Here is a 12,816-nt window from a genome sequence, read left to right as displayed (position 1 = left end):
TCTATAACTGAACTTAATTTCCGTGTACGTCTTTGTTATGTCATGAGTGCTAAGTTTAGTTTTTTTCGTGTGCTTCAATGTAAGATGCCAATCACTGTTCAATTATCTTTTCTCCTAACCTACATGCTTGCCATTGTATCGATATTGTCAGGAGAAATTAGATACGAATCACACATTCAACTTACCCGAGCATCGTTGATATCAAACGAGTCATCACACACAGTCCCCCATTGTCCTCTTAGAAATATCTCGAGGCGACCAACTCGATAATTTTTCCCGCCAACAAGGCGACTTCCATTATTATAAGGCGCCGTAACGTTCAAATCGTCCACATTTTCTGAGCTGTTTGTTGGTATTTTGCTGAAAGCGATTCTGCCATTCGAGTTTCCTTTTGCTTGCAAAGAGCCTTTCACTTGTAAAGCAACTCCAGCTTTAAAGAGCAATTGGACTCCTGGTTCTATAGTTAAAGTGGCGTTCTCAGCTACAACAAGGTCTTTAGATACAACATAAGCTGACCCATTTAGTGTTAGAGTGGTATCGACAGTGATATCTCCTCCAATACTTGCATTCTCGACGCGTTGCAGTGTGACGATTACCAAGAGCAGAAGATAAATGATTATATGTATCACTGGTGAATAATTTATCATCTTTGAGGTATAAGCTGTGGACACTGAAAAAGAAAATAAGGTGTAGTAATGACGATCATTAATGACTGCGAAGCATTTCAGCCTAGATCTATCTTAATGTTATCTAATCTCAGATAGCTGGTAACGAAGCCCTCTATAACAGACCTCGTGAAACCCGACCTGGTGGGCTATCTTTCCCTCCCTGGGTGACCTCCCTGGGACTTCCCTGGCTCCTGCTAAATTTTAGAGTCACTCGCAGCAGTTTTCGTTATTTGAGTTCGGATTGCGACTGAGATTTTTTTCCACCTACACTCGCTAACTTTCAACACATTACCACCCTCCGATACCAAAAGCAAAGAAAAAACTCGGAAAGATAAGACAGCGTCGACTCAAGGAGCCATTTGAAAAACTAGGCCTTCGGATTCTACATCGGCATCTTTGCCTGAGCTTTCCTTTGGGTTGCTAACTAAAGTTGATCAAGCGCACGCCGGAACGCGCCTAGCACACCACACGAAATCATACGTCAACAGCTCACGGCATACAACCATGACTGCACGTAAATTCACAAATTGGAGTTGCGAGTGCAGTTGGCACAGTTCTGAAACAAGAATTTTAAAGAGTTCTCAAACAGCAAATGACTCAGTGACACGAATAAACCCCAGACGATCGTGAATCCGCAGAAATGGCCACCCATCTATGTGCCAGGTGAGTCTAAGCTTAACGGTGATCTTTCTCACACCGAATATTCCGCGGGCTACCTCGTCATAATTAAGCAATTCGCGGATAACCCACCTCGAGATTTTTATATCAACCATTTTCATGAGCTCATGACCGTCGCGTCGACCTATTAATAGTCGGCAGCAGGAGCCATAATAGGGGATGGAGACCGTAAGTCTTGGGATCCGCGCGCACCTATGATATGGGACAATTTTTCTATTTTTAGAACAAATTGCGCCATCCTGACGTCACATATCCGCGCGGATCCACGCACATGTCCGGGGCTCTCGCGTGGATGTTGTCACGTTGCGTGATCAAATGGTGAGAGTTGAGAGATTCTCTTGCGTATTTTTCATAGCGATGGCAGGGAATAAGGCAGGGAATACGAACCAAGGCACTTATATGTAGTTTTATGCTCTGAACTAACGGAAAAGGTGGGTTTTTCAGGGTAGAAAACAAGACTTTAATCTCGCGCTGGAAATGAATAATAAGATCTGCTCACGCTAGTTGTAAGCTTACGCGTATGTTTTTGCGTTTGTTCTGACTTAAGGATATAGCAAGAAAACTCTCTACTCTGGTATCGAGTTAATTTGTGAGTTTCTCAGACAATGGTTAACCATAACCTAAACCTGTTTTGATGGTTTCTTATTGTTTCTGCTTGTTTGGTGAGTTTGCAAAAGTTCAGTGAAAGGAAAGCCTGACGCGTACAATTAGCTCATTTGCATAGTGCAGCTCGTGCACTTTCAAGTCCGAGTCGGTGTTTTCAATTGTCAACAAATCTTGACAAAGATTTCTTTCGTTATCTTTTGTGCTGAGATGCTGCAACAAATTTCACGAACGCAAAAAAGGCTACTAACATCATGTGTGTTTCTTCAACATAAGCATAGTGAAGTTTTACACTGCAAAAATGAAAATAGACAAGGAGTTTTGATAACTCGATCAACAAAATCGAAATCATTATTCCAAGTTGATTAAAGAAAGCGTCATCGTAACTTTGGTGATTATTTCTGCCTTATTCACATATTTTCAGCTAAGCTTAATATGTTCTCAAACATTTATCAATGTTAAACACATTTAAAAACTATAGAGCTATTGTTTGAGTTCGATGAACGCTCTCACACGAAAGTGCGATGGAACTTCGGTGCAATTTGTCATGTTTACTGGCTGCACAAAACACGCATCGGCGGACGCTCTCATTCATCGAAAACAGAGAATTTACTGGATTTTTACACGAATAAAACTGAGCAGTATCTACGGACGTAAAGTTATTAAGCCTTGATGAAACATCAAGCGCTGCTTACAATTCAAGCGAAACTCAAACTAGCAATTATTTTGTTTTACTTTTCGGTCGCGATAGACTGACAAATTCCTTGCAAGCGTGTGGCAAGAGGAGCTAGGAAACTGTGAAGTCCTGAAGCTCTGCTATATCTAAATATATCCAGCTAGTTTTTTGCTGTGTAATGGAAAAGCTGTTAATCTTCAACATATGTGAAATTTAAAGTGGAGTAATGTACAGCTCATGTAAAAGAAACATCCGTCGGAACACAATTTGGTCAGCGATCTATATAAGTTTACAGCGGAACATACCTAAATTCGACACTGTCTTACTTCACTCAAACTGGAGCAGCTTACGACGAAAATACTTAAGCAAAATTCCAACAGACGTAAACGCGTTGAGTTGTGGGCCAAAAACATGAAAAATTTCGGGAATTTCGGACGCCATTTCCCCCGCGCGACATCCGCAAAAATCCTCGCAGCATGTACGCGCGTGTGCCGCAGGTGATGGCGCAATTTGTTCTAAAAATAGAATTATTGTCCCATATCATGGGGACAACCCCAATACTAGAAATGGCGCGCGCTCACGGTCTCCGTCCCCGATTATGGCTCCTGTCGGCAGTTAAGTCCTACCATAGCAGAGTAATGCGGTCTATCGAGATGGGATTAGTCAATTGAGGAGACGGCTTCCAGCCCTTTGAAGCAGCCATTTCTCCTTTCTTCTTGCCTTTTCATCAAAGCTCGCCACAAGGTTTTCAAATCTGCTTCCAATTCACCCCGGCACCAACTACGTGGCAATTATAAAGTACCATACCACACCATCAAATTTGTGATTCATATCAGTTAGTATTACGACTGCTTCTCTAAAGTGTGCCCCGAATCACACATGTAAGGACAAGCATCATCAGTGTCTCTGTTGTCGGAAACGGACGTTCCCTGCTTCTCCTAGCCGTACCAATCAAGCTTCTCGAGTCAGCTCGAAATTAAATCTCTGGTACTACAAGCCATCCCTCTGAGCGCCCAGCTCACCCACTCGCATCTGATGTCTTTTCCTCGCCTTCCCCTTCCCTACGCCATGCACGGTTTCCTTTATAAATTCTCTTACTTAGCGTCTTATTTGTCTCCACGCCCGGCTACAGACAACTTTAGGTCACAATGCTTTCGCTACGCCTCCCAGCGACCGGTTCGCGACTCGACATGACAGCGTGGCGAGGCCGCCTTGCAACATATCCAGATGCTTGTCTCTGAGGCTTCTTCGAATTTGGATGGCCAATTGGCTACTCTAGCGATAAACCCCACGATCCCAAATCATGCATCCACGTTTTCTCGCGAACACGGTGCTACTTGCGGTCCTTTCTCATCCAATCCACTCTCGATCGCCCTAACAGCCTCCCCCAAATTAACTACAGTCGATGATGGGAAACAGGTTTCGTAGACCTCAGTTTCCCTCACGGGAATGCACAGGAAATTCCAGCATGTAATTGACTGTTTATGCGTTTTCTTTGTCTTGAATGCCACTGCTGTGACCTTTCTTTTCTGTATGGCAATTTGTACGCTACTGAACTACTAAACAATTACTGTACTATCTAATGGTTTACACGTTCGTTTTCCCTAACATGTTAACACGGTAATTTTTTTTCTTTTTCAGGGTGACTGGCCGCTGTAAAATAGAGGTTTGTTGACATTTTATGCTGTTTATGTTTTTCTTGAGTGTTTTCTGTATACCGTAGTCCCTAAGCAGTTGCATACAAATTTATGTTACGTGATTTTAACACAAAATGACCTTTCTTTTCACCGACCTACTTAACTCAGCGGTGAGAACACTCTTGTTTTGTTTACGACCAAATATGTTGTTTTCTTGGATAAAGATGAATTCTGCAATAAGCTGCTTGTTTCAAAACTTTTCTGTGCCCACTTGTTGTGAAATGCGAGTTAAATAAAAAAAGGTCGATTTTCAGCCCAGTTGAAACTCGTTTATTTGAGTCTGAAGGTTAAATCGAAAGTGTCGTTTTTCTCGGAAAGACAAAACTATTTCAACGAAAAAACGCACAGTCTATTTCCATTTTTGCTGGGGGTTACCTATATGCAAAAGACGAACAAAGTTGAGTTTTCTAGCCTTGACGAAAAAAATTGATTTTGTTCGATTTTTGTGGACATTTGTTCTTAAATGGCTTTGCCTGGTGATAAACAACTCACATGTAAACGCTTCAGTTAAGTGGCCTCCGTTGGCTTGCTTTCAACCTTTTTAAAACACAACACGTTTTAAGCAAAGTAGCTATCATACATAGTAAGTCAAATACCGGGTGCCACAGTCTTGCAAGTGTGTGCATATATGATTACATTATATAAATCGTTGGGCTCCCTGGTAATGTCTTGGTGAACAACTGAATAACCCTGGTGGATTGAGCCTTCCATGGTAGAGTTTTTGTTAAAATCCTGGTGAACAACCAGGTCTCACAAGGTCTCTCACACAGTGGGTGTTGGGTTACGATCATACGTTATGTTAAAAACGTACTCAAATGAACAATTTCAATTAAGAGAGGCAAATCCCAAGTCCAGAATACTCAGCGACAACACAACACAACCTCTACAAAGAACGTCCCTCCATAATCCTGTATCATTAACGCCAACCAGACTGTCGCTAAATTGAACTGAAACGTGCTATAAGCAATTGTTTCCAGTTGACCTTAGGTCATAGAATGGCGATATTTTTGTGATGCTTTGGTTTCTAAGAAGTTTTCCGATGTACTATTGATCGAAATCGATATTGACATGTTTATTGCAGCTGCACAGGGAAGAGCGGAGTCCTATTTGACCGTATTCCTAGCTAAATTCACAGTACAATTGCAGTGCCAATCCATATGTTGGAGCTAATTGGAATGATCACAGGGGTGGCGAAATCTCTGGGTCTCGCAAAATTTTCATCGAATTTCACGGGTCTCGCAGTCTCGTTTTTTTAGCGGTTATGTGCGTCTCGCAGTCTCGATTTTTATACGATCAGCTGTCTCGGAATCTCGATTTTTCGCAAGGCGGCTAAGGGTCTCAAAGTCCCGATTCCATTCCTACGCTTTGGAGTCCCGGTCTCGCCGAATCTAATAAGTCAAAATGTCTCGACCTCGCAGAGAAAAACGCTTGTCTCGCCGTCTCGCAAAGTCTCGCATTTACCAGTCACCACCTCTAGTCACTGATCGTGATCAAACTGTCTACCCGCGATCATGTTACGCGTCAGTTGAAACCCTAACCTCGACAATGGTCGTGGATCCGAACGTAGCCTGTGAACAAGCTTCCGATTAGGTTATAGTCTTATAGGGCAAGAAAGGCGAGTGTAACTAGCCGAGAGCGATTCAGGGAAGAAAACGTGTTACCTTATTCCAAGAGGTTTCCTTTCGTCTTTCCGCTACTGAATTGAAAAAGCAGTCACGGCGTTCAAAGCCAGCGGAAGAAGTAAACCTCTGGTAGGCTTGAATCTCACTTCCATTCTGACGCAAAATATCAAACCTTTTAAAAAAGAAATTTAAGTATCGACCAATGGCAGTCAGTGAAGCACGTGTATATCATTCGTAATTTTGTCAGATCGGTTCATTCACACAGACTTTATTTCCACCTGAATGGAAAGCCCTGGTTATTGTCATTTGACTGTTTTGAGTTTGGCGGTTTGGTCGTGTTAGTGTAGGAAATAACAGGGTTTCTAGGGCTATTTGGGATAAATACCACGAGTGATATTTCAAAATTCACCAAAATATCACGAGGTGCCATGGCGAGTGATATTTGGAGAGTTTTGAAATATCACGAGCCGGTATTTATCTCAAATACCCCTAGAAACCGTGCTACGTTTTGTTTTTACTACAAGGCAAAGAAAGTATTTAAAATGTTCTGTTTTGCAACATATTGCTCTCTGGGTCCTCTATACGTGTTAACTTACAGGCAGCTTTCACCACCTGTTAGGTAAACTAGTATCAAACCTAATAATACTTTTTGTCACGCGCTCGATGGCTGACGTGATTTTGTGTCTTTTGTAAACGATTTTTTACAAATGCTCAATCATTTGCCCAAACTATTTTAATTTTACATCTATTAAAAGACATATCCTTATACAGCTAGAATCTTAAATCTTTTGGAATTCCGAGAAATGGCACATAGTCAAAATGACCTTTCTTTTCACCGACCTACTTAACTCAACGGTGGAGAACACTCTTGTTTTGTTTACGGCCAAATATGCGCTTTTCTGGATAAAGATGAATTCTGCAATAAGCTGCTTGTTTCAAAACTTTTCTGTGCCCACTTGTTGCGAAATGCGAATTTGGTTTGGTTTGGTCGTGTTGGTGTAGGAAATAGCACGGTCTCTAGGGCTATTTGGGATAAATACCGCGAGTGATATTTCAAAATTCACCAAAATATCACGAGCCTCCATCACGAATGATATTTGGAGAGTTTTGAAATACCACGAGCCGGTATTTATCTCAAATACCCCTAGAAACCGTGCTTTTTTTTGTTTTTACTACAAGGCAAAGAAAGTTCGCATTTTATGTAACACACATATTTTCACAACAACATGTGATTAAACATGTGATCGCTCAAACATCACACAACTGTGATGAAACTGTACTCGAATCTCTGTAAATCTCAGTTCTAAAGAGTGAAAGTTTTTAACAGGCTTATAAATCAAAGGTTAACAATCATCTGTAATCGATTCTGCCTGTGGAACATTGCACCTCGGCTCGGGAAACTTTTGGCTAAGCTGGTAGTTGATGGTCACTTGACAGCCGTGGAAATTGTTGATTGTCATCAACCGCTCATTATTCATCATAAGCGTGTTTTCCACAGCAGAGTAAAGGCCAACATTTTGAAGAGGACGGCGTTGGTTGGACGTTCTTACCTGACCGTCTGAGTTTATGATTGAGGAAATTAGCCGTTGTTCATTCTCATTGCCTACCTAGTGGTCGGCAAAAGAGCGCTCATTTGTATGGCCAGTGACACCAATGATTGTGGAGCGAGGTTGGTTGGGAGCTTTGAATTTCTTCACCAGCGTTTTGCGTGCACTGTGTTTTGTGAGCCTTTTACCTTCAATCTCGGCCTTAACAGCCATAGATTTCAAGAAGGAATGAATGCTGTGGATCCCCATTCGCTGTCGCTTATACCACACTTGAGACTTCGGGCGCTCAATCACCGCGAGGTAAAATGGCCCACTGATTTTCATTTCCACAGGTCTGTATGACAGAAACGTCTTCAGAAGCTTGACTGGACATCTTGGCCCACCAGTTGCAAGCATTTTCGGCTGAACCACTCTTCTTTTTTTGCGAAGCCCGCCCTGATGCGTTTTTGTGGGATTTTCTTCTTATGTGATGTACTCGACGCCATTGTCGTCTTTGCTGAATGAAAAATCTTCTACATACATGTCGTGGTGCTCCCGGCAGCCTCGTAATCCGAAATGCTGCGTCAAAACAAACCACATTATGGCTATTAGGGACTTCGGAGATTGGCTGCCAACGAGCCCTTTGGACCAGCCACAACAGCTCTTCATCTTCAGTGGTTAGTGCCTTTCATGCACGGGGGCGTTTGCCGTAGCCCTGTTCACGGAGGAAGCGCGCTTTCCCCTCGAGCATAATGCCTACTTCTTTTAATGACGGTCCAGGGACGCTGTCATTACCCGCAAACTGTCTGGCTCGTGGTCTGAACCATCCTTCTTTCTCACCACGGTGAAAAACTTCCGAAGTTTCTCGTCGAGTTCCTTGACTTCGTAGCTTACAATATCTGGACTGTATCCTTTTTCTTCAGCCCATGTGGTCCAAACATTAACCCAGATTTTGATGCTTTTCCTTGTGTTTGAATTTTCTCCATTTTCCTTAAAATGCTGCAGTTCTCTCGCGTCACAATCGGGAAATCTATCCGCCATTCTTTTAAAATTAGAAACAATAATTTTTCAGTTACCATGGAAACTGGCTGTAATTTTTACATGTAAGTATTTCAAATTTGGCTTAAATACAACTGGCCTTAGCCAATCACATTTTAGAAATTTCGCAGCCTGTAGAATATGCTGCTATATATGTCAATTAGACTTTTACCCGTGGGGGATACTCCCCAAAGTATTTGGTAGGTGTGTGTGTCCCGAATCGTGACACCCTTATTCTATTTCAGACTAAACCCTGAGATTTTCTATATACCGTATTTTCTCTATTAAACACCGGGTCTCGAATAAACGCCGAGTCTCCCACGTACATTCGTAAATAATACCGTGAAGGAATTTATATTTGAGTTATAGTAAGCTTTAGGTATAATTTTAAGATATTTTAAAGCTCTGAAAATAATGAATAAAAAACCTAGTATACTCCAGGCTCGAATAAACTGCAAAAGTCAATAAACGCCTGATCCGCGAGTCAAGTTTAAAATAAACGCCGGGGGCGTTTAATCGAGAAAATACGGTACCCTAGTCGGGACGAAAGGGTCACGACTTTAAAATGTCTCGGAGTCGTTCTGGATAAAACTCTCTCTTAGGTTTCCCACATCTCCGAAGTCATAAGTAGTTTGGCAAAAGTCGTGTTTGGAGTTAGAAGCTTCGACAGAAAATAGAATGTTGGCGTGGTTACTCCAGGGTTAACAGTTCACACGGATCATCTCATATGATACTGCGAACAAGATGCGCTTTAGATGAATTATGCTGGTGGAACGGTTCAGCCAAATAGAAGTTTGTCGAAGTCGTCATTTATGTAGGCACAGTGCTAAGAGATATTTGTTTAAAGAAAGAGAAGAAAAACATTATAAAGAGAATGATGACTACTGCTGCAACGGCGGTGGGAATAGAGAGGGAAGCACAGATGTACGGGAAGTGGTTATATTTTGACACTAATGGGTCATTTATGTTTCCAGCCAGCTCCTCCCCACTCTGATTAAAACAAGGCAAAGAGCCAAAACCGTCCAGAAAGCCGTAAAGAAAGAAACAATGAGCTTTTTGATGTGACTCATTTCAAAGCCAACACAAACAAATGTTCACAGACTGAGATTACTAGAAACACCGGTAAGTAAGTTAGTAAACTGTATTTAGATAGGGTAGTACATTCAGTTCTAAGGCTGGTCTCCATAGGGGCCCAGTTGAGACATCGATTGATACATCCGTTAAGATATCGATACTCGTCACTTAGCCAGCTTCATCAAAGTGGTCACAGATTTGTAACAATGGTCGCCTTAACCAACAAACATAGTTAGGACTATGGCCCAAAGAATAGCGCCAAAGCTCGCAATTACTTCCAAGACCGTTGAATTCGACGGGCCGCTACACAGGTCACTTTGACAACACTCTAACGAGCAGTTGGAGACTGGGCCGGGAACTGCAAGCTTCCTGCACCCTAAGACAAACACAGGTTGTCAGTATTGTGTTGTTATAGATATCGGACTTCCAAACCTAAACTGATCTCTTCTTTGAGAATGAGTGACTCGGCCCTTATTAAATGAATAACATATGCAGCAATTTATTCCAAATGTCTACAATAAGTATTGAGGCAGTAAAAATGCTCGCCTCTTTGGTAAAATGCTTAAAGGTCGGTACACATCGTGTGAACCAGCCATTTTTATCACAAAATCTAGTCGCAGGGACTAAAATATGGTCCCTGCGACTTGTTCCTCAAAACGCTGCGACCAGTCCCTTCGTGTAAACTCTTCAGGGGACTAGTTGAAGGGACTAGTCACCTCGTGTGCGCCGATTTTAAGTCTTTAACAATCGTATGCGACAAATTGGCTTTGTTTAAACAATCATCCAAAATTTCATAACAGTCGGCAAAACATGAAATTTTTCGCAAACTAGGAAAGTGTAAAATTTTGTCTGTTTCAAAAATACTTTTAAAAATCTGTCTTGCATATTTTTGGGGAGCTTATTTCGATTCTCCCCATTTACAACAAATCTATGCTAATCTGTGTAACACTTATAGTGTTCACATGAAGGGAAAAGGGCTGAGTATTATTGTCGCAATACATGGTTGAAATGCAAATGCAATATACATACACAATGAAAAAAAAACATTCTACGGGAAGTGGTTAGCATGGGTACACTTACAGCTGAAGTTGAACTGTGGGTCACACGCGAGACTGCTAAAACAGTTCTTTGTCTCAGTAGATTGGAAGATCAGAAATGTGCAGTTATAATTCATTGTCATACATCTGTCAGATATCTCATTGCCCTTTTTCTTCACCATATTGTCATTGCCGCACTTTGGCACTTCAAAAGATCCAGCTGCGTTTGTACAGTCGTAGCATTGCAGTGATAGAGCTGCCAGATAAATAAAGAATACCCTCTTTTCAGTAACCTGGGCGACATAGGCGATACTGACCGGAGGGGGCGAGTTATCGCCGGGGGTGGTGTACTCCCATATATATATATATTGGCTATACAGATATGTTCCGGGGGATAGGGTATGGTTTTTGAGGTCCCCGATCCTGAAATATCATTTTTGCCCCCGGTTGGCACTGTGTTCTCGGTGTGATCCTTAGAAGGGGTACCTATATTGTTTCAGCTAAATTGCAGAGCGTAAATGCCCAGCTAAACCTAAAATAAAATTAATGTTTGACGGCTTAACTTCCATATGCCAATGTTATAGAAACGAAATAAAGCTGACCCGTTAACGCTATTCTTAGTTTTTGTTTTTCCCTTGAACAGGATGTAATTTTTCTGGTTTGTGCCTTAAATGAGGTATCAATTTCCGTTTGCTTTATCCTCAAATAGGGTCAGCCGTGAAAGACTCTTCGCGGCACACACCCGTCCGAAATTTACGGGAGCACCCCCTCCCCCTGGGGAGCTTTATCGGTAGAATGCGACGACTGTTCAATTCGGTAGTTCGGTTTATTAGCAGTATTGAAAGATGAAAGGTTTGGGACAAAAGCGCAGTCAAAGGCAAACTCAGTTCCACTAAAAAATCTCAATTACGAAAAGCCAAATTTACCTTAATTCTGCAGAGTTACGCAGGGAGATGACTCAAAATTATTCAACAAATTGAGGTAGCTGTGACAACAGAAAGGCATATTTCTTCTTGTTCAACCTGTCAGCTCGCTTGATCCAATTAGTGACTCTTGCCGTTGTGCTTTTTCTTTTCTCTGGTTTACTTTAAAAAAAAACAGTTGATTCCCGACCTCGACTTGATTTGATTTGATTTGATCCCAATCAAAGCATTACCCTGATCCCAAAGGCTTTCTTTCTTTTTTTTTTTTTTTTCTTTTTTTTTTCTGTTAAACGTTCTCTTTTTCTGACAAACGTTCAAAGGTCCTGTTTTCTGAGATACCAGGAAATCATTAAATCAATTCTAAACTGAAATGCAAACAGTATAACTGCTAGAAAGCTGATCGGCTCCTGCTGGCTCGTCGTATTTTGTTGGCAGAAATGAGCAAAAAATCACTGGTGATGTTAATTTGCTTTCACTGCCTTTAACGCGCCATTGACTAACTCACTTCGTCCGAAAGACGACTGACATTTTCAGTCTCAAATATCTCGCCACGATTTACATGAAAGAACAAAGCCGCAAAATATTTAGCCAGTTCTAACTGACTTTAACTTACCGGTTGTTATCATACACAGATTAAGCAGGGCCTCAAGAAGCGAGGGTGAAGAGTCCATGACTCATCAACTCGCGGACCAGATCTACAACCCAGGGGGAGTGGGTTGAGCTGCCATATGAAAAGGACGGCGATGCTCGTCAGCAATTTTGAAAAGAACTCCTAAGAGGTACCAAGATCCTGTGTTCTGGGCGTGGCTTGAATTCTAAAACAACACTTTAACTAACACTTTCATAATTTATAATAGCGATAAAGACGAATGAGACAAAATTTAAAATCAATTACTTGTCAAATATCCCCTGTCATATCTTTTGGTTCAATACCCTAAAGGCTCCCGCTATGGACCTTTTGAGGCTAAACACTCCAAGAGGTACCAAAACCGTTTATTTTAACTCCTAAAAGGTACGACGAGCACCCTCGTCTGTTTTATATGGAATCCCCTCCCTTCCGGATTTAGAACACTATGAACATAGAGTGGGAGAGATTTGCCATTTATAACTTACTGACCTCATTGTGTAACCAATAGCAACACAAGTGCCCGCTTAAAGCTGCCCAGCGGTCACGCCAAAGAGTTGCGATTCTCGTCAGAAACTGTACTTCTTGGGGAGGTTAATTAAATTAACTAAATTTATTTTTTAACTCCACTCAGGGTACAAATAACAAG

The 12,816-nt window shown here is 41.7% G+C and overlaps 2 protein-coding genes, 1 long non-coding RNA gene and 1 pseudogene across 3 annotated transcripts in view; all 4 read right to left on the bottom strand.

Moving 5' to 3' along the window:
• The window catches only part of LOC110044849 (uncharacterized), a 54,915-nt gene extending 54,260 nt beyond the window's left edge, over nucleotides 1-655 (bottom strand). The window contains exon 1 of the mRNA XM_089281182.1: nucleotides 186-655. Within this exon, the coding sequence (XP_089137308.1) occupies nucleotides 186-647 (462 nt within the window). The 5' untranslated portion in view covers nucleotides 648-655. The remainder of the gene's footprint in view (nucleotides 1-185) is intronic.
• The window catches only part of LOC149096667 (uncharacterized), a 71,108-nt gene extending 58,755 nt beyond the window's left edge, over nucleotides 1-12,353 (bottom strand). The window contains exon 1 of the mRNA XM_089280936.1: nucleotides 12,156-12,353. Coding sequence (XP_089137062.1) covers nucleotides 12,156-12,213 — 58 coding nt within the window. The 5' untranslated portion in view covers nucleotides 12,214-12,353. The remainder of the gene's footprint in view (nucleotides 1-12,155) is intronic.
• Nucleotides 7,230-8,910, bottom strand: LOC149096669 (uncharacterized protein KIAA1958-like; annotated as a pseudogene).
• LOC149096668 (uncharacterized) lies at nucleotides 9,434-11,160 on the bottom strand. The gene is made up of 2 exons (XR_016204562.1): nucleotides 10,663-11,160; nucleotides 9,434-9,958 (listed from the first exon to the last, which is right to left on the bottom strand). It is a non-coding gene; the product is annotated as an uncharacterized LOC149096668 (long non-coding RNA).
• Nucleotides 12,354-12,816: the final 463 nt, after the last annotated feature.

This window comes from Orbicella faveolata, unplaced genomic scaffold (assembly GCF_042242905.1).
Source record: "Orbicella faveolata isolate gen_17 unplaced genomic scaffold, um_ofav_v1 contig_48, whole genome shotgun sequence".
NCBI classification, from domain to species: domain Eukaryota; kingdom Metazoa; phylum Cnidaria; class Anthozoa; order Scleractinia; family Merulinidae; genus Orbicella; species Orbicella faveolata.
The sequence above is the reverse complement of the archived record's forward strand: the minus strand, read 5'-3'. Positions and strand labels throughout refer to the sequence as shown.